The sequence below is a fragment of the Thunnus thynnus genome, chromosome 2 (assembly GCF_963924715.1).
Source record: "Thunnus thynnus chromosome 2, fThuThy2.1, whole genome shotgun sequence".
Taxonomy (NCBI): domain Eukaryota; kingdom Metazoa; phylum Chordata; class Actinopteri; order Scombriformes; family Scombridae; genus Thunnus; species Thunnus thynnus.
This window is the reverse complement of record NC_089518.1, coordinates 15,621,607-15,641,810: the sequence shown is the minus strand read 5'-3', so window position 1 is coordinate 15,641,810 and position 20,204 is coordinate 15,621,607. Positions and strand designations below refer to the sequence as shown.

Sequence of the window (20,204 nt, the reverse complement as noted above, 5' to 3'; positions counted from 1 at the left end):
CATCAAAAACTTTTCTCAATTGGACAAAGAAAAGCTGCTGTCCTAACATTTTGTTTCTGAAAGGAGTAAAAAGTCTGACTACCAATTTGACAGACATCTTTAATAACAGTCTACCAGATTTTAGTGAGGGGAGAGGAGGTGGCAACTTTTCTCTTTTACGTTACGTTCATGTGCCCTGTGTGGGCAGAGGCAAGCATACAGGGGTAACAACAGTATTTATAAAGACTTGGGTAGGGGAAGTTTGAATGAAACAATACCCCAAATAGGTAATCCAACCAAAACACAATTCCTGTAATTACTGTGGATGTTCAGTCTGTGGGTTTTCAGTCTGCTGCAGTAGTGCAGGGAGAAGGGGAAGGGCGAGAATGGATGTGTTTTAATGGAGGCAGTTAAAGGGGGGTGGGGTAGCTGAGCAAGAATAGGGGGGTACCAGTAACGCGGTGCATGGGGGGATTAAGAGTGTAGGTGGGGGCTTGGTGGTCTGATGACAGTGTTTTATTAGTATGCTGAGGGGTGACCCAGTAAGGGGAGATTGTTGTGCTAGAAGGAGGAAGGATGAAGCATAGGGAATAATGGGAGTTTTCTTGCTGGAGCCCTATAATCCTGTCATTGTCTACCAGAGCACAAAAGACAAAGAGGGGTATCACAAGCTCCCCTTGCTTTGCAAACACCAACAGGACTACTAGGACACCCAAAATCCCATACTGTCCCAACTAGGTCACTGAAATGTACAGGGACCCTCACTTAAAAGACCTCTGAATTTGTCCTATTAGAACTAAAAATGAAATGGGCCCCAACTAAAAATGAAAGCCTCTCCAGTACCGTTGCAAACGCCTCTATGGAATAGATAAATCACTGAGGAGCCACACTGAATGTCGACAGTGGCAGAGCCATAAACAGGCTCCCTCCGCCAGGCAATTGGGCTACATGTGTCTGGCATGTTAACCCTGCTGTATGCCGTTAACCATGTCATTGTTTAGGGGCACTCATCTGATGCACACGCAGCTATAATGAAGTAAACAACACTGCAGAGTTGTAGCTCTGAGTACTGGAGTCCTGTTTGGGATGTCCCAATATTTTGCCTTATCCAGCCCTTGTGTGTACTTGTCTGGTGTAAAGCCTGTCTGCCTCAGATCCTCATATCTCCCCTCCCACTGGAGGCAGATGGTAGCTTGTGAAGCGTGTCAGTGCTGTAGGTCTAATGTATTCTACCCTCAAATTAAAATGTTGGGGGATTTCAGATTTAACCACAAGACACAAGTAGGTGACAATTTCCTGCTCTTTGTCTTGGCCTGTCTGAGATCAGGAAGAAGAGAGATCAAGAAACAGTTTCAAGAAAATGAATTATGGGCATTGCAGAGACCTGTACTGCCGCTCAGGGCTGGTTGGATTTACAGCATAATGACTGCTTCCAATAGTGCTAAGTAAGGTATTAGACTTGAATATAATACTAAATCTAAGTGTTCTCATGTCCTACCTTTGATGGCCTCATTGCATTGCAAATGCCACCTGAAAGGAAAGTCCGAATCGAGGTTCATGTTTTTGTTACATTACATTTGATCCAGTTAGTTTCAACGTTATGTCAATTCAGCAGGTAGCCCTCTATTGTCGTTTGAATTAATGGAGAAAAATGAATGAACAGATTAATCTTGTTGCCACTATAATAATAATATTATGGCATTACTACCAGTTTAGTGTGACCAGTGCCAGTAATAATGCTGGCACTGGGCATTGGTAGACACACTTGAAGTTGAAGCTGGGGAAGACTCCACCAGCTTAATGGGTGAGCTTGTTGGGTGAGTGCCCAGAATGCTCTCCAGGTCGTCATAAAAGGAAATTTTCCTTCTCATCATTGGTCGATGCACCGCTTTTTCTAAAGACATCGTTTACCTTTGTATACTGCTGCTGCAGTTTCTTTATCTTGTGGTAGCATTGCTCTCCTGTCCTCTCTTATCCTCGCTCTCTCATTCTCTGCAAAAATACCTGGAAAGTGTCGGCATTTTTGTGAGTTTTTTCCAGTTTACTTTTTATAACCTCGTTAGACCATATTTCAATTAAGAATTTGGTCTCCTCCTCTCCCCATGTGTTACTGTGGCTCATTTTTCCTTTTTCTGGTTCTGATGATCTTCCTGTAATTGGTCGGAACGACTGAACCATCCATCCAAAAAATGTTTTCACACTAGAAACTAACTGAACCATGGTTCAGTTTGATCCGGACCAAGGTTTGGTTGTTTGGTCTGGACCATGGGCCTGGGGAGGTTTCACACCTGTAATTTTGGTTCAGATAAAACTGAAAAGTCCAAAAGTACATGAGGTAGGTGTGAAAGGGCCCTAAAATAAAACATAAAAGCATTCACAAATGCTATCTGTCCTCAGTCTGCTGCTTTGTCTCAAGCTCACTGATGCTATTAGCCATTTTTAGAAACTGACATGAAAGAATCAGGGCGAGTGATATCTAAGACGACTATTTCAGTCGCCCATTAAACAGTATTTTTTGATATGATATCAGGTGTATTTGAGATTGCACTCTGTATTTGAGGAGTGTCTTGACTACAGTACAGTGTGTCCTTCTGTTGACCCCATTAGACACAATCCTGTCTAGGTTTCTCATGTGAATCAAGAACCATATTAGTGCCCCTCATCTCTCTTCCTCTCTGTTTGACACCCAACACTCACAACAAAGAGGAAACAGGATAAACTCTGACTGACACACTATTATAGTCTGTTTGAGTTGTATTTGTTGAGAAAATATGTTCAAGTCCTGTAGTGTCAGGGCGGTTTACTGTTGCAGGGCTAGATCAAATGACTCCTGTGTGCTGAAGAAAATCAGTAGAGACTGTGAGCAAGGGAGTCCGACCTGAGGCCAGGACGACAATGGGCAAACCCCCAGATCTCAGCGGGCCTCCATCACGCTCTCAGTGTGACCTCTGAACACTGGAGAAGTTGTGGTCTGCATTTGCAACACACATGTACAAATCACATACACACACACACACACACACACACACTTGAATATGCCGATGCACACACACAATCCTTGAACTCTGTAACCTCGCCCATTGTAAACTTGAGCGGAATTTAATATTGAGCAACTAAGCTTTTGTAAACATGACTCTATTTGAGAACTCCTAAAGCAGAAAATAGCCCAGTAGAAATGTGAAACCGATCACCTTCATCCATCAGCAACCTGTTTTTCTGCTATAACTTGACTAGGATGATGGGCCGTAAACAATGACACAATGAAAAAAGAATAGATGGCAGCTTCTTGGGAATTCACAGGCTTAGAGCAGCAGGCCATCACAAAAACCCTGTTACCTCATGCCTTAGGTGTGTCACTGGCCAGATTCACATGAAGAGCATGAGATCAGACTGTGTGCTGTGCTTTGTGTAAGAATTCATATTAAATCCTACTGTGGAAGTATTTTTCTGAAGATCATCCCGACTGAGTAACTGAAGCAATTATTAACACCAACAATATCTCTCCCTGACCAGGAAACAAAGCTCAAGTTCTGTGCTGGAAAACAGTTCAAACCCCACAAACGGGACTCAACCTTATACTTTAAGAATATTAAAATTAATACTTTGCTCTTTGATCATGTAAGAGGGCTAATGCCCGTGGTAAGTTGAGTCGCCAAAATTTGGCACGTGAGCTGTGTATGCTTGCTGGTGCAGGGGTTAACAGAGCTGGACAGAGCGAGAGGGACAGAGTTAACTGTAATCTATCTCACGACAAAGAGCTATTCATAAGAGGGTTAAACTGATTAGGGAGACAGGAGGATTGAAGAGAGAAATTTGGGGGAGTGGGAGGGGTGAGCTGTCAGAGGCAGGGGGCCGGTCCCAGACTTATGATTGTATTCAAATCAAAACACATCCCATAATGCACCTCTGCCTGGCTCTCTTATGCACATACGGATGGACAAAGAAAAGCAGCGGTGATGCTTCTCCAAACAGAATAATCTTTCTTCCTCCATAGTTACCGCTGCTATTGTATTACATGTAATTCACAATGACCCATGTATTACTATGTCAGTATGTATCAGTGGGAATCATCACTACAGAAATCACATGCTGAATCCATTCCTGTGGGACAATAAAAGCCTTGTACCGGAGATTTTTATGCCACAAAATTAAAGAAAATATAATGTTGCAATACTACATGCAAAGAAATGAACCCCATAATGAAGTGTGAATTATGTGGGTAATGTATGTGGTGTACATTGTCCTCAGTTCAATTACATTGCAGTGGTTTCACTTGCAGAAATCAATCATCAATCTTGTGTAGAGAAAAAAAAAAAGGAGATCAGAAACCATGAGACAAGGCCAGCTCTCGGCAAGCATCGCTCTGAATGCTGAGTTATTCCTAACCTGCCACCCACTGGGAGAGAACCTGACTCTCACTAATATGAAGAGGGTGCGTTGTAGAGGTTCACACAGCAGCAGTGGATTAGCGTTGCCATTTTCTACCCTTGGCTGCACTGCAGCTTGACCTGTTGGAACAAGGTCTCATTTTAAGGTAGACTGGAGCTGTCATGTGATAGCTGCTGGAGGTAAAACAGCAAGGAGGAGGAGGAGGGTGGGCATGGGAGACGAGCAGCAGCTATTGTTTCAGCCATTCTCTCTGTTCTCCACCATAGAGTCTAATGATGTTTGTCTCTGGAGGAGGACTCGTGGACATTGGGAAAATGTAGAACCAGGGGGAGTGATGAATGTGTCTACTGGAGAGTTACGGAGCACTCCGGTCAGAAAGGTCAACCTCTCATTGGTTGTCATGGATTATCGATGTATACATTTGAGTAACCTCTCCGTAACCTCTCGGTCAATTCCGCTGTGATTTAAATAGGGGGAGGTTTTTTTACTGATATGGTTGATCATTTGTCAATTCTTGTGTTCAATTATTTGCATTATATCTGTGCATCGGGCCATCAGAGAGACAACAACCTTTTTGTCAACGTCCTTAGCACAGAGCACCTGCCGTGTGCGTTTTGAGGTTTTAGTTCAAGTCCAGGGATGTAACATTCAAATTTAAATAGAGCAACATTTGTCACTCAGCGTCAGCCTTTTGTCTGTTCACAGGCTGAAAGGAAAACAAAGTCCCGTCTTTTTCTGCCTCTCATTCATTTCCCCCCTTTCTTCCTTATGTCTCATGTGCTGCTGGATGTGACACAAGACTGTTTTTTAAATCTAAACTAAATGTTTTTCCCCCACTTGTAATTTTTCAAGTCTCTGACAGTAGAAACCCACCCCCCTGCACGATCGACCCTCCCCTACCCCTGTTTGGTCCTGCCGTGTTTCTACAGCAACTGAATTCAAATCTAAACCTACAGCCCGGGCTATCCTTGGTCTCATCACTATGGTAACCTGAGAGAATGAGGAGTGGGGGGGCTCTCTTTGTAGTGATGGACAAGAGGGAGGCTACGGGAAAGGGTTAAGTGTTCGACAGGAAAACCAGAATTCCCTTGTGGAGACCCAGGAGGCAGGGCGCACACCAAATTTTGAAAATCAACATGTATACACACCCACGTGCTTCTGAACCCACAAGACCAGCACGCATGGTCAGTCAGTGGGACTTCCATAGGCTGAGTTTTATGGTGCTACTTGGCACAGTGATCTTTAAGTATCCCATAATATTTAGCCACATGAGGATTAGCTGTATCTTAAAGAGGGTTTGTGTGACTTTGCACGTGGAAGTGTTTTTCCTCTTAGTCCGCAGTGTGCAGTTAATGCCATGTCCGATTGGAGAAGGTCGCATGGGAAATGAGCAGCTCAGGGAGGATCCCTCATGGAGAGATGAGAGGGAAAATGCTTTAAGTTATCCCCACACCTGTTATCATCTGCGCACACATTTCCTCTCTCTCCGAGCCCTGCCCGGTTGTTTGAAAGATGCTGACCTGAAATCAGAGGCATTCATTTTATGGAGCCTCTAAGTGAGCACCGCCCATCAAACGATGGTCTGTCTTTAGGAGGTCAGTCAATCATTAAGCACAGCAACAGCCCCAGTCAGGAATGCAGGGTTAATTGTTAGCCATTGTTGCCTGTCTTTACTCTCAGTGTGTGTTTCACCCTGTCTTAAGGCCACGTATTGAGTTAAACGAATTTCATACCTTTCAGACTCTGCTCCAGACTGCGCCGTCTGGAGGGAAAGCTGTGTGAATAGCGACGATATTGTGTTTCTTGTGATATTGTTGCTTCAAGGTAGCAGGACATTCAGTAGTTTCTTTCCTCTTATATACAGTGTCTCTACTGGGGGAGATGATGTTCGGTGCTCAACCTAAAGATTAAATGAAGAGAAAGCATGTTTTTTTCTGTTTGTAAAGCTTTATTTTTTCAATACTTTAGACAGAGGGATGAATATGTGACAGATATTACCGTGTGTCTGTGTAATTCAAGCAACTTGTTAGCAGCAAACAGGAATGACAAGATGCTGCAAACTTCCCCACATTCTCCCTGTTTACTTTCAAACTGCTTTGGCCAGGGCCTGGTATGAGCAACGTGTGTGTTTCCCCCCGCACGCATCGTCCTGTCGTTTAAAGCCCTGAGATTGAAGGGGGGAAAAAAAGAGTTCATTGAGAGACAGAATAAAAGGAAGGGGAGGTGGGGTGGTGGGGAAGGGTAACTTCAGTACCCTGAAAACCAGGCTGCAGTCACCAGGCAACCAACAGATCAAGTTTCAAAGCCTGACAAGGAGTTGTAAGAAGTACAGAGAAGAGCAGAGGGAGAGGGATATGGGTATGTGTGATAGGGGTGTGTGTGTGTCTGTGTGTGTGTGTGTGTGTGTGTGCATGCATGCACAGACATGCACAGATCCTCTGTGTGTTTGAGGGTGCACATTCACAAGTTCTTAGCGTGCATCTGCCACACTCCACAGTGTTTATCTCTGCCTGATGTCTTTCATTGATAAACAAAAACAGGTGACTCATTTCATCATGCATCTGTTTTAGAAATCCCTTTTAAGCTGAAAACTACAAATATGAAAGGAAGAAAACAGATTCACTTTTTTTACTTTCGGCAATTTAATGAAGCTGCCTTCAAATATTCCTTGCATGCTCGTCCTAGCTCTCCCCTCCACCACCCAAACCCTTAATGACAGGACACTATCTCCATCTGTAATTTTGCACATCATTACAATCATCACATGAGTGATTCATGTGTTTGCACTCGTACTCTTGGGCCACTGACTTCTCATCTTCTGAGCTGCATATTTTGTCTGTCACCTCCCTGATTTGCACAAATCTTAATTATGTGGTTGGATACTTTAACAAACATTAGAGCTACAGTTGTTGTTCACTCTGTTGATGGTTTTGTCTGCTAGTATGAAGTGTATGACTTTGACTGTGGCCTTTGTGACACTGGATGCCTGTGTCCTCTGCATGGTAAGCCCTCTTCCTGCATGTGCTGACTCTGCCTGTCTGGTTGCGCGTGTGCTGACCCCCTCTCTCTGTCTCTCACCCCTTCCTCTTTGCCCTCCCACCCTCACCCCTCCTCCTACAGGCCGCGTATCTCTGACCCAGGGTGCCTCTCTGCTGGTGGAACGGCTGACCCTGGAGGACGAGGGCTGGTTTGAATGCCGCATTCTGCTCCTGAATAGCAAAACCGACAACTTTCAAAACGGCACATGGACCTTCCTCTCTATCACAGGTGCAGCACTGCAGGGTTTTGGGAGACTGAGGAGCTGCTCCTTTCGTTGCTCATCATTGGCACTTTCCTTGTTTAGAACAGCCACAGCATGGGGCTAGAAAGGCCCTGGCACGTTGAATTTCCTGAGCGTTATTGCCGTGTATGAGGAGCTTCTGTGTGACATTCTGTGCACACGGTGATCACATCTTGTCTTTGTCTGTGCCTTGCCTGCTGTGAGATGATGTCAACGTAGGAGTTTGTTCAAAGAATAACAGGAACAGGACAGTGTATGCGCTGCTTGTGTGGGCTAAAGATTACATTTAAATGCTTAAATCTGAATATTTTTAACCCCACACATCAGTAATGCCACAGTGGAGTTAGAAGTTACTAAGAGTGTGAGGTAGGGATTTGAAATGAATGTACTACAGTGAATGAAAGGACTACATGTGCTGCATCAGGATGCAGATGAACACTGGACACCTTTCTTGTACATAATAGCATTACATCATATTGAATTTCATTTGAATACATTTTACCTAAGAATATGTCAGGTTGTCTCAAAAACAGACTTCACACAGAGCCTTGTACACAGAAAATGATGACATTTTATCCAAAGCTCTTTCCAATTCAATGAGTGCATATATTTTTAGCATGGGTGGTCTCAGTGGAAACAAAACACAAACCATGGCAGTGTTTGCCCATATTCTGCTCTCTCTGAGGCAGGCAAAAAATATGCTACTAAAGATAAAATACAGTCTGTCTGTTCAGATAGTTTCAGAGAAATTTGCAAATTTCCAGTTGTTGCTTATCCCAGTTATTGGATAATTGGTTATGCTCCAATTGTGGTGCCATCAAAACGCCACATTTTGTCTCTTTCCAAACATACTGACATGGTTATGATAATGTAGAGTTTTCTGAGGTTTACACGTAATTTATTTTATATTTTAATGGCATCAAACAACTCCTATATCTCCATTGTATAGGGGTGAACTACAGATCGTACCTCCAAGCCTCAAGCACACTAAAACTACCTAGATTTGTTAGTTCCACTTTGACTTCTGCAACAAGGGTTCATAGTAAAGTTAGTGCTCTGATTATTCTGTATGTCCCATTTGAATATACACATAGAAGTAACTATGTCATCTGTACTGTCTTTGTTCTAGCTCCACCTGTGTTTATCAAGACTCCACCAACTTTTGTGGAGGTTCTGCTCGGAGACTCGCTGACTCTCAGCTGTGGAGCCCATGGCAACCCTCGGCCAACTGTTGTCTGGCATAAAGATGAGAACCCGATTGAGAAACATGAAAAAATAAAAGTGAGGAGGAGAAACAGATGGCATTTTCAGAATTTTAATTAAATATTTTTAAAATTAGCATTTCATGTAGGAGTTGTAGCTTTGATATTTCTTTGTGGCAGATTGCTTTTGTTGTCCTTTCCGTGACAGTCTCATGATCTCCTTCCACCTTTTCTCTCTCCCTTTGATCCTCTTTATCTTTACCTTTGGTCAATTTTAGGTGCTCAATGGTACCTTGTCTTTGGCCTCCATCACAAGAAATATTTCAGGAGTGTACAAATGTCACGTGTCCAACACAGAGGGGAACCTGACCCACTATACACAGCTGCAGGTCAAAGGTCAGTATTGAGCTGTCAGTCATTGGGGAGAGACAGAACATCTGCTTGTCTCATGTTAAGCATGTGTTGAGATGTGCAGGTAACAGAGTAATAGTGTATTTGAAAGTAACATCTACCACATATGTTTTCCTGGGACAAAAAGTAAATACAGATAGATTAGACGGCTCAAAGGCTTTATGATTTTGCTGTGCTAATGCAAACCCATTTAACAGCTTGACAACCATGGTTACATAGTCTATACTGCCACCTACAGTCCATCTGCTGCTATAGCAATGATTTAAAACCAACAACACTGATTTCTTTGTTTATCCTGATCCCTGCATCACTACACAGAGGTATAATATTTACATTAGTTTGTCTTATGTTTTCTTCTTCTTTGCCAAAAAGGTCCCCCAATCATCATCATCTCACCAGAGGACACCACGCTCAACATGACACAGGATGCAGTTCTGCAGTGCCAGGCTGACGCTTACCCTTCCAACCTCACCTATGAATGGCTGAAACAGGGACAGAATGTTTATCATATTGAGTGAGTCCAAGTCCTCAAAGTACCCATGAACCCAAGATATATGATATATATTTTCTGTCAAATGTATAACACAGCTAGTATGTCTCACTGATTCACAGACATGCATAGACATACAGGTGTTTTACAGGTGACTATTATGTAATGTCGTCATGAGAAAACTATAAACCTTAGAAAAAGAATTTTAATTTAGCCCGTTTTGTGGCTGCTGGCTGGAGTGCTCTTGCTCAGTACCTGACCAGTTTCAAAAACAAAAACTGTTGTCCCCATTATTCACTTAGACACAAAAGATGGGAAAATAGGGTCCAGGTTGAAAAATACCGTCATAAGTTTCCCTTTAATTACCTCTTAAAATGCATCATGTTCTGTATCTTTTGGTTTTAGGTCCCTACAGTCGCGTGTAAAGGTTTTAGTGGATGGAACACTTCTTATCCCTAATCTAATCCCAGAAGATGCTGGCAATTACACTTGTATCCCAACTAATGGGATACTGACACCGCCCTCAGCCTCTGCACATCTGAAAGTGAAACGTAAGGGTTTAATCTCCTATGAGAGGCAGCACTTGTTTAGTTCCATGTATTTGTCCATTTTATAGATAATTCTTAAATATTTATCATTCTTTCATTTAGACCCTGCTCGTGTAGGCCGAATGCCCAGGGAAACATACTTGCCAGCCGGAATGGAGGGCGTCATTGTCTGCCCTGTACAGGCTGATCCTCCTGTGCTATATGTCAACTGGACCAAAGATGGGAACAATTTAAATCTTGACAATGTAAGTTATGTGACATAGAAACATCATGTCTCATGCAATGGAAGCACAGGTACCTCAAGAATCACTGTATATCATTTTTCTTTCTTGACCTGTCTAGTTCCCAGGTTGGATGGTGAACTCTGAAGGCTCAGTTTTTATAGCAACAGCCAATGACAATGCTGTTGGCATGTACACCTGCACTGCATATAACAGTTACGGCACTATGGGCCAGTCTGAACCCACCCAGGTCATTCTGCAGGTAAGGCTGTGCCTCTTGACTCCGCCTTTAGTGAAAGAAAACATTTTTCTATGAATGCGCACAGTTACACATTGGTAGATGTGAAAAAGACTGTCTCCCTCCCCCAGGACCCCCCATCTTTCCGAGTGACTCCTCGGCCTGAGTACTTTCAGGAGGTGGGCAGAGAGTTGATCATCCCCTGTGAAGCCATCGGAGACCCCGCTCCAAATATAACGTGGAGCAAGGTACAGATTTTCCAAAACAAAGAGGAGCAGCATAAACATGCTTAATTCATCCCTTATCTAAACTAGATGTGTCTGTCTGTTTTCCCTCACAGATCGGCCCTACTCCTCGCTCCCCGCACACTGTGTTGGCTAATGGCTCCCTTCTGCTGCAGCCACTCAGTAAAGACCACCATGGGGGCTGGGAGTGCCTGGCCACTAATCGAGTAGCTACTGTCAGTGCAGGCACTGTGGTCATGGTGCTGGGTGAGTGGCCTACCTCACATATATGGTAGCAGACCCGATAGACACTTAACCTGTATTTATATGTATTATCAACATGCCAGACTTACAGATGTGCAACTGTGTTTCTCAGGCACCAGTCCTCATGCTGTGTCCTCAGTGTCTGTCACCACAGAGATGAACCAGGCCAATGTATCTTGGGTGCCTGGCTTTGATGGTGGATACACCCAGAAGTTCACTGTATGGTCAGTAACATAAAATACTTACGACGCGGTTCTTAGCTCTCAACAAGCAGACCCGTTGACTGTTTTATGCGCTGTCTTTATTTTGGCTGTCTTTGTTTTTCTCCAGGGTCAAGCAGGCATCCAGAGGGAAACATGAATGGGCTTCGTTGCCTGTGCCCACATCCAAAAACTATCTGCTGGTAACCGGGCTACTTGCTGGCACTGGCTATCAGTTCAGTGTCTTACCTCAGAATAAACTCGGCTCTGGACCTTTCAGTGAAATTGCTTCTGTGCGAACTCAAGGTCTGTGCAAGTGAACATGTTTTACCTATTTGATTTTCTTATCTCACTTTCTCCAGTAGTATTTGTATTGTTTGCTCTAAGTGCCGTATCAGTCTGAGTTTATATTGTGTTTTCTTATCAGCTGTCCCAACAGAAGCACCTATGGTCGTCACCAGTCTCCCAACTCTGGAACCTCCCGTATTCCTGTCAGCCAATCGGACTGGACGAGGTGTTTTCCTGCAGTGGTTACCTCCTGAGGCTCCATCCTCTCCACTGACAGGTTATGTGCTGCAGGCTCGCCGGGATCAGGGCCAGTGGGTCATCCTCAGCGGTAACATCAGTGCCAATCAGAGTGAACTACTTGTACAAGGGCTGCTGCGGGTAAAGTTTATTTCTTACTTGGCGTCTGCGCTTTCTTGAGATCAGTTGATGTAGATTAAACAACTATTATGTCAAAAATTGTGTTATATCAAACTGATGTTATGATTAATGATGAAAATGTTTGAGCAAGCACCAGAAGCAAACTAGTTTATGTTTACTCTCAGGACTCCAGTTATGATCTGAGGCTGATGTCCCGCAGCAATAAAATACTCAGTGAACCGAGTGACTCTGTTAATGTATCCACCACAGGTAAGTGGCTTCGTATCAATTACCCTGAACGGTCGCACTTTATTTTACAGTACACTAATAAGATGTAATAAGATGATAGATGATGATAGAATAAGTGAATTAGTATGTATATTTTGGCTCTAATATGGCATTATATGCGGTTTCGAATTACAGCATAATTTAGGTGTATGGTGTCTAATTAGGGTATATCTGTGTTTGTTCACTGTCTAATAAAGAACATTATTTCTAGTTTTTGTCTAATTTGATACAGAATACGGCTTATTACATTTTATTAGTGTACTGTAAAATAAAGTGTGACCCCATGAACATTACATGCTTATCGAGTCAAGGTCTCAGTATATTTATATTACAACATATTTCAAAAGTTAAGCTCTGCGATCTGATTACAGGGATGGAGATTTACCCTTTGCGCCCAAGTTTCTTGGAGGTCATCCCTGAGCCTCTGTTGGCTGGTGTGTTGGGAGGAGTGTGCTTCCTGTTCATGGCCATCATCCTCTCCTTGGTGACAGCTTGCTATATGAGTAACAGGAGACAACGTCGACGCAGAAAGAGAAGACAAGGTAAAACATCTGATTTAAATACAATTTTTTTAAATCCGGAAAATTTAATTGATGTTTAAACTCTGGTGTACGGAAAGTACCATTGTTGATTTCACACTTAATGTTAAATACACTTTTTGTTGATCTTTTTAATTAATTTTTCATTTTTTCTTAGATCTCCCATCTGCCTTCCAGAAGAGCCCATCTACAGAGTGAGTGTCCTTCATTTGTATTTTGATTTTAACAGTCGATGTAGTGTATCTATTACTTATATGTGGTTCTATTTTTGTAAAGCTTGAATGTTTTTTAGTTAGTATATTGTTATTATAACCATCTGTATTGCACACTGTGATGAATCACTTTAAAACAGCTTTAAGCCTTAAGGGTTATTTAGACTTTTATACTCTGCTGTCAGCATGCTTTGTGACTGTAGTTAATAATTTAATAATTGTTTGCCTTACCTGATCTATCAATAACATTTGACTTGCTGTGACAATTTTAAATTCTCTCCTACCTTTTATATAGTTTGTGAGCGCAGAAAGTTACAGACTGCCTTTAATTATTTTAATGTTTTTGTTAGAACCTGTAATACTGTGAGGTTGTTTTAAATTATCCTTTTCTGTCTGTTTTTTTTTTTCTTTTCTCAGAGCTTGCTCGCCTCCTAGCAGCCCAGACAGTGTCTTAAAGCTGAAGCTGTGCCCACCACTTCCCTTCTTCCCCAACCCTTCCTCACAGTCTGATCGGTCCTCCTTTGATAAAGGCAGCCGTGGGGAATACCACGACCAGCGGAAACAACTCTTGTCCAACTCGTCTCCACCGCCTCATTACACACTCTTTGAGAGTCACCTGGGGTCCCAGGCCTCCTCACCAACTGCTTTGGAGTCCATCTCCAGAGGCCCTGATGGACGCTTTATTGTCCAAGCACTGCCAGAGGGTTCCAGCCCCTCCAATAAGAAAATCTTGAAGAACGACGTCCTGCAAAGTAATGGTGGGGTGAGTTGCTCAGGAAGTAATCAGACATCATTCAGAGACTCTCCAAAGTCAAGCATGAGCTCAGAGAAGGACGAGAGGAAGGATTGTCCTCTCACTGTGGACGTCCCAGAGCTGAGCAGGCCTCCTTCCTCCCCTGGAAGAGTACGGGCCATGGCCAGAAACTTCTCCCGTCACGGCTGCTTTTACTCTGATGACGAACAGGGCTCAGAGGCCCTACTGGAAAGAGCCAGCTTCTATTCAGACAACAGTGAGAAAAAACCCAGTGATTCTCTGAGGAGGTATCGCATGCCGGGCCACACTGAAGACCTTTTCCCTACTTTGGGCAGAAGAACCAAGCTTCTGGACAGAGAAAGAGACAGGCCACACCATTCAGGCTACCAGCCTATGGAGAGTCAGCTGACTAATAACAGCACCCTGGTCTCACAACTTGACAGTGAGCTTGAGAGGGACAGCATTAACAAGTGTGTCCAACTGGCAAAGGAGAGGGAAGAAATGGAGAGGGAGCTACAGAACTATACAGCTAATCAGAGAAGTCGTAGGAAAGATGATTATCCGTCTAATAAGACACAAAGCCCTCAAAGGGGCTCACCCAAATCAGAAGAGGACCCTGTATGGAAACCTCAAGATGTGACCATCAGACAAAAACACAGGTCCCCAGGTCAGACAAATCGGGTATCTGACTATCGGAGGGCGTGCTACTTTGGGAACACCAGCAGTCCAATGGACCGGCTTCCTACCTCTCGCATACAGTGGGACATTAGCCCTGTTACATCAGTCACCAGCCTCATTCCAGCACAGAGCTCCCGGGAGACCACATCGCCCAGGTCAAAGCACCCTTACACACGTAGAGAAACCACAGAGGACTCTCTCGCTGTTGATTCATCACGATCTCCGGTCACCCAGAACACCTCCCTTCCCATGCTCTCTCCTGACATCACCTCAGAAAGCTCCCCTATTCTGTGCTTAGAGACACCTGACAGAGCCAGGTCAATGAGTCCTCAGAGAGAGCCGGATATATGCAGGAAGTCCATGACTGAGGAAGGCTTAAGGGGAAAGAACCAGGACAGAGGTTTTGCTTCAAGGTCCAGAAATTCTTACGCTTATGGCACTCAGCCTTGGGATACAGCTTCCAGAAGTCCTTTAGTCAACAGCATGAGGCCTCAAAGTCCAACTCAGCCTTTAACTGCTTCTGCACCGTACACAGCCACAAGAGATCCCAGTCCCTCAAGTTATTCTACTTTACCCTATGAACATCATGAAGTTGGAGCAAAGGCCAAAGACAGGGAGGCTCAGGGCCTCGATGACCGACGATCTTCGGGCTTTTACTCTGAATTAGAAAGAGAGGGAGTCCGAGCGCGCTCCAGGAGGAGTGACAAATGTCTTTTCTCTGATAGTCCCAGCCCTGTTTCAACATTGACTCTTGTAGAAGAAGTTGATAGTGATCAGTCCCAATTTTCTGTCCCCAGAATGTCAGGGTCCTTCAAGGCCAAGCCTACAGCCCCATCCCCCAAAATGTCCCCACTGCAAACAAGTGCAATTCTTGAATACCTGAGCCTTCCAGGTTTCATCGAAATGAGTGTGGATGAGCCTGTGGAAGAAGCTGAAGTCACAGACACTGTGGGACAGAGCTCACACTTAAAACCAGTAAAATCTCTGGTGGCTAAACCTGATGTAGTTCCTAAAAACTGGGAGGTTCATGTTCAGGGGGAAACGGACTCAAACCAAAAGGAGGTTTGCTTTGAGCAAACACGTTCTGTAGGTGCTGCAGAGGCAAGCGTTGACTTTAGTAAAAAACAAGGCTATAGACGCTCCCTCAATATGGAAGGTAGAGATCCTTCACACAGAGTTAGATTTCCTGATGAGATAAGAGCATCATCTCCTGGTCCAGAAAAAACTAGCAAGCAACTTTATGATGAGAAAACACAAATTCGGAATAAAAGCACAGACAGACCTGAGTCCAGACTTGGATCCAGATCAGCTCACACCTTGTTTAGTGCAGCTAAAGGCATGGCAGACATAGCGTCAAAACATTCACAGAGTTTTGTAGACCGCAGTGAGTCTCCATCAGAACAATCCCAAAGACAAGCTTCTCAGGGCAGCAGGACTAATAATATTGCATCGCGAATATGTCAAGCCCCTGTGCCATTTTTGAAGAAATCCTTAAGTATAGGCCCTTGTAGGACGCTCTCAGGGATGGGACAGCCTCGTCCTTTCCTAAAGAAATCCATCAGTCTAGGCTCACAGAGGTGGGAACACTTTGAAAGCCCGAGGACATACATTTCTGAGAGATGTTACTGGGACGAGTTCCCAAACCCAGATGTCAGGGTCAAGTCCTACAGTTTGGGTCGCACTCCGTCTTCCCTTCCCAGGCCAGGCCCCTCCTGGAGGGAGTATATCCCGTTCAGACGCCCCAGCATGGGGAGCCTGGAGAGGCCTCACCACGCACAAAGACCTTTAGCTAGTCCTTCCTACCTCACTCCTTCAATGTACCCACCCAGACAAACCTCAATCTCCCCAGTGATGGAACCCTCTGATCCACGACGGCAAGCCACCGTTTTCCCTGAGTCCTCCCGGTGGTCCCCCTCTTATCAGGACACCCTGAGGTCTGCTCAGCATAAGTATATCCCCATGCCCTCCTCCATTCCAGTCCCCCAGTACCAGCACTGGCCAGGATCCAGAGCGGAAAACATAAGACCCATGGACCCCAGGAGGGGCCCTCCGAGGTCCTACCTGCCCAGAGGCATCAGCTGGCCCTCACCCTACTACGCCCCCTTCCCACCGAGGGAGGGAGAGGGTTACAGACAGCCAGACAGGGTGATGGGGAGGGGAGGTGAGACTGAGATCCGGGAGGTCAGAGAGGGAGGGAGGGCCAGTTATGCCAGTCAGAGCAGTGGTAGAGGTAGCACCGGTCTCTTCCGACAGTCCCTGTCCATCACTCCCACACTGCTCAGCTCCCCAGAAACCACAGAGGAGAGTGAGCGGCACAGAGCTGAGACGGAGCTACCTGAGAGGAGAGCGAAAAGGTGAAACACCACCACACCTGGAAAATAAGAACACCGGAGTGTTTTCTTTGCAGTGGGATTTATTTATGTTGCCAAAATAACATTAACTGTAGTTCTTGTTTCTTGTTTGTGATACTGTGCTGATACTGTTGTCTGACCGCTTGTTTTATGTATCTCATTAGAAGGAACACATCAGTAGATGAGAGTTATGAGTGGGACTCTGCTGATGCCTGTGTGGACTCGGAGGTCCTGGAGGCCATGAAGTTTGATCAGTCACAATTGGGTTTTCGGAAAGGCAGGGGGGAGCTCAGATATGATCAAGCTGGTGGCCTCCAGGACCAGCGAAAGAAAGGTGATGATTGCTTTTTTTTTTGTGGATGTTTTGATGTCGCATGTGTCATTATGAGTGTAATGCCTGACGGTGCTGCATGTGCTCATCTTGTGCCCCATGTGCCGTGATTATTTTGAGCTTGTCCCATGACATGCCCATCCATGCATCTCCTCTCCCTGATGCCTTCCCCAGGCCCGTCTCCCTCAGTCAGCCCACCAGTTTCCAACCCACCTCGCTGCCAGTTCAGTCGCTCCCTAAGTGAGGCGCGTTTCAACGCTCTCCGCCTGGAGTACCAAGAGTATAGGCGGGCTCAGGAATCCACCTGTTCCCGTGAGCCCTGCCTCACGCCTGGCTACGATTCAGACTCTGACTGCAACTCAGCACTGCTCTAGCAGCTTAACTCGGTCCGTTCTCCCGCCTGCCCCTCTCTCCTCTTTCCTTCTTTTTTTCCGCCTCTCACTGCTCGCCTGCCCGCCTCCTTTTCTTGCCTGCTACTCTTATCATCCACATGCAGTGAATTTGTGCTTGCATGTAAAATCATATGAAAACAGTGCTGCTCAGTTTATACTTAAAATGTTTTAACCTTCAAAGGGCTTTTCTCTAATACTGCTCTCCTCTCTTTCACAGGTTTGTGGAAAACAGATACCAAATAACAGTTTTATGAACAGATGACAGCACTGTGGTCCTGGACAGTGTCACACCTCACTGGAGCTTTGTCACATGAAAGAGCTCATTGTTTAAAGTTTTGATCCTCTGTTACAGCACACTAAAATTATCTGGTTTCAAGGGACAGTGACAGATGTAACAGGCTGCATCTCCTCAGTTGTCATCAGATGACATATTCTTTTTTCTTGTTCTTGTTCCACTGTGCTTTGGATAATGAAGCTGAGAAGGGATTATTTATTTTTATAACAAGCTTGTGCAACTGTATTTTGGGATTTTTTTTTGTTAAACCTTGACAATCAGACACACAGGGCCCCTTTGAGGAAAGACACGCTCACCCTCGACAAATATAAGTTTACAGTTAAGATTTGAGAAAGACCTGCTTTATAAAAGCAGCAGCATGCAACATGATGAAGGTTTATTTCATGTTTATGTCTATCACAAAGGTATGCTTATGACAATTATGTAGGTCCAAGATGACATCTGTTGGTGGAAATGTCTATATCTGTAATATTCCCAGTGTAACAGTGCTCAAAGCATTTTCACCACCCTCTCCCTCTGAATTTGACTTAAATACTCAAATAATAGTACTTAAAGAATACATGATTTAACTCTGATTTTTATCCTTAAGAACTAAATCTTTGAGTAGTTCATGATATCAAACTTTATCACTCCAAACAATAATTTATTGTATTCAAAGATGAATTTGTGTCATCTTTGCCACTCTTACCTTCTGGTTCCCTGAAATCATTCACATCAGTCAGCACAGTGTTCCCCTGTTGAGATTTTATAAAGCAAATCTCTTAAAAATAGCCTCCCAGTATTTGTTAAAATATCTGTACAAATGTTTATATGTACCTTAATGTGAATGAACCTTGCTGTTGTATATTCCACATTTACCATTTCATCACACGAGAAAATGCTACTTTACTCCACCTGAATCGGTCAAACTTTGCCTCTGTGAATGACAGACAGTAAAACTTGATAAGAAACACAGGGGAAATGAATTTTGCCTTATTTTCATTAATTTCATATGGACTCTAGTTGACTGACTACAGAAGGGTTGAGCTGACAAGCTATAATCAAACTCATCAGAGGATTCAGTTATTAAAAATGTACCTTTTTTTACATGAGCTTTCTGGATATTTATTGAGGCGAGTTATGATATGCAACAATGTTTACAATTCACATCACCGATGTGAAGACAGCACTGTGAATATTTCATTGACTTCTAATTCTGTATTTGAATTGTGAGTCTGTTATAAATTGTGTGCCCATTAGCCTACGTTTTTTTGTTTTTTTTACTGGAAAATGACAAAAGCTGTTTTTGTACGTCACCTGACAAACTGAGAGATTTAAATAATATCTTTGTAGCTATACTTTGGGAAGAGTCAACATTTGTACTATATTTACTTAAATAACGACGATGATGATGATGATGATGAACATCTTCATATGGAGCGAGTATGCATTTCTGATGATGGTTTTGGAAGTTTTGTACAAATTGATTTTTTTTTTTATCTTGCCACCTGGTTGTTTTTGTCATTTTTATATGTTTGTAATGAATAAATTGTTTTATTCTGAATGCACGAACCGAGAGAATGTGTTGATTTTTGGCGTCATGAAGAAAATTATGTGACAATGAAGACAGATGCTCCTTCACTTAATTAAGTTAACAACTAATCACCTGTCAAGCTTACTTATATCAGCTTAACCCTTCCTCTCCTGTTTTTCCACCCCCGCCCCCCCGCCCCCTTTTAGTACCATGCTGTTGTGGCGTGGTCTTTGCTAGTGAAACCATTTTGGTGTAAATTCCTGTCTCAGTAATCACATATTTTGTGTTAGCCATTTTTACAGATAGGCTTAAAAGAGAGAAAAGACCTTACTGCCCAGCCAATCCTTAAGTTGTCATTCTTCAAAACTCTAAAAACACAAAATCTTTATTTTAAAAAGTCCTCAACACAAAAAGTGGCCTCAGTCACTTCCTGTGTTTCAACATACTGTAGCTGTCTTACTACAGGACTCAGCAAGTGTGACAAGGAAACATTGCACAACATTGCCAGTACCCGTTCATAGTATTTCTGTATATTTCAAGGAATATTGGGTTGATTTAACATCTTGTTTTAGTGAAGTTTGAAAAAAAAGAATGAATAATAATGTGTATAGAACATACAAGGTGATCCTTGTTGATTTAGCCTAAATGAACCCAAGGAACACTATTCATGGTGTGTAATGTACATTTTGGGTGCTTTTTATGGTCCCAAAGTAGTACTGCTGTGTAACCGTGACAAGATCCAGATCAAGATCAGGATCAG

At 43.6% G+C, this 20,204-nt stretch overlaps 1 protein-coding gene across 3 annotated transcripts in view; it reads left to right on the top strand.

Annotated features, from left to right (window-relative positions):
* Positions 1-19,474, top strand: part of igsf9b (immunoglobulin superfamily, member 9b) — a 30,405-nt gene extending 10,931 nt beyond the window's left edge. For 2 of the 3 annotated variants that reach the window (XM_067605781.1, XM_067605788.1), the window contains 19 exons: positions 7,489-7,635; positions 8,778-8,929; positions 9,129-9,246; positions 9,634-9,775; positions 10,157-10,302; positions 10,402-10,544; positions 10,642-10,782; positions 10,890-11,006; positions 11,099-11,249; positions 11,359-11,470; positions 11,577-11,752; positions 11,874-12,112; positions 12,277-12,361; positions 12,751-12,921; positions 13,076-13,112; positions 13,548-16,916; positions 17,078-17,247; positions 17,419-17,630; positions 17,854-19,474. In XM_067605781.1, coding sequence (XP_067461882.1) covers positions 7,489-7,635; positions 8,778-8,929; positions 9,129-9,246; positions 9,634-9,775; positions 10,157-10,302; positions 10,402-10,544; positions 10,642-10,782; positions 10,890-11,006; positions 11,099-11,249; positions 11,359-11,470; positions 11,577-11,752; positions 11,874-12,112; positions 12,277-12,361; positions 12,751-12,921; positions 13,076-13,112; positions 13,548-16,916; positions 17,078-17,247; positions 17,419-17,618 — 5,816 coding nt within the window. In that variant the 3' untranslated portion in view covers positions 17,619-17,630; positions 17,854-19,474. The remainder of the gene's footprint in view (positions 1-7,488; positions 7,636-8,777; positions 8,930-9,128; positions 9,247-9,633; positions 9,776-10,156; positions 10,303-10,401; positions 10,545-10,641; positions 10,783-10,889; positions 11,007-11,098; positions 11,250-11,358; positions 11,471-11,576; positions 11,753-11,873; positions 12,113-12,276; positions 12,362-12,750; positions 12,922-13,075; positions 13,113-13,547; positions 16,917-17,077; positions 17,248-17,418; positions 17,631-17,853) is intronic. The other variant, XM_067605797.1, reaches the window with a different exon arrangement.
* Positions 19,475-20,204: the final 730 nt, after the last annotated feature.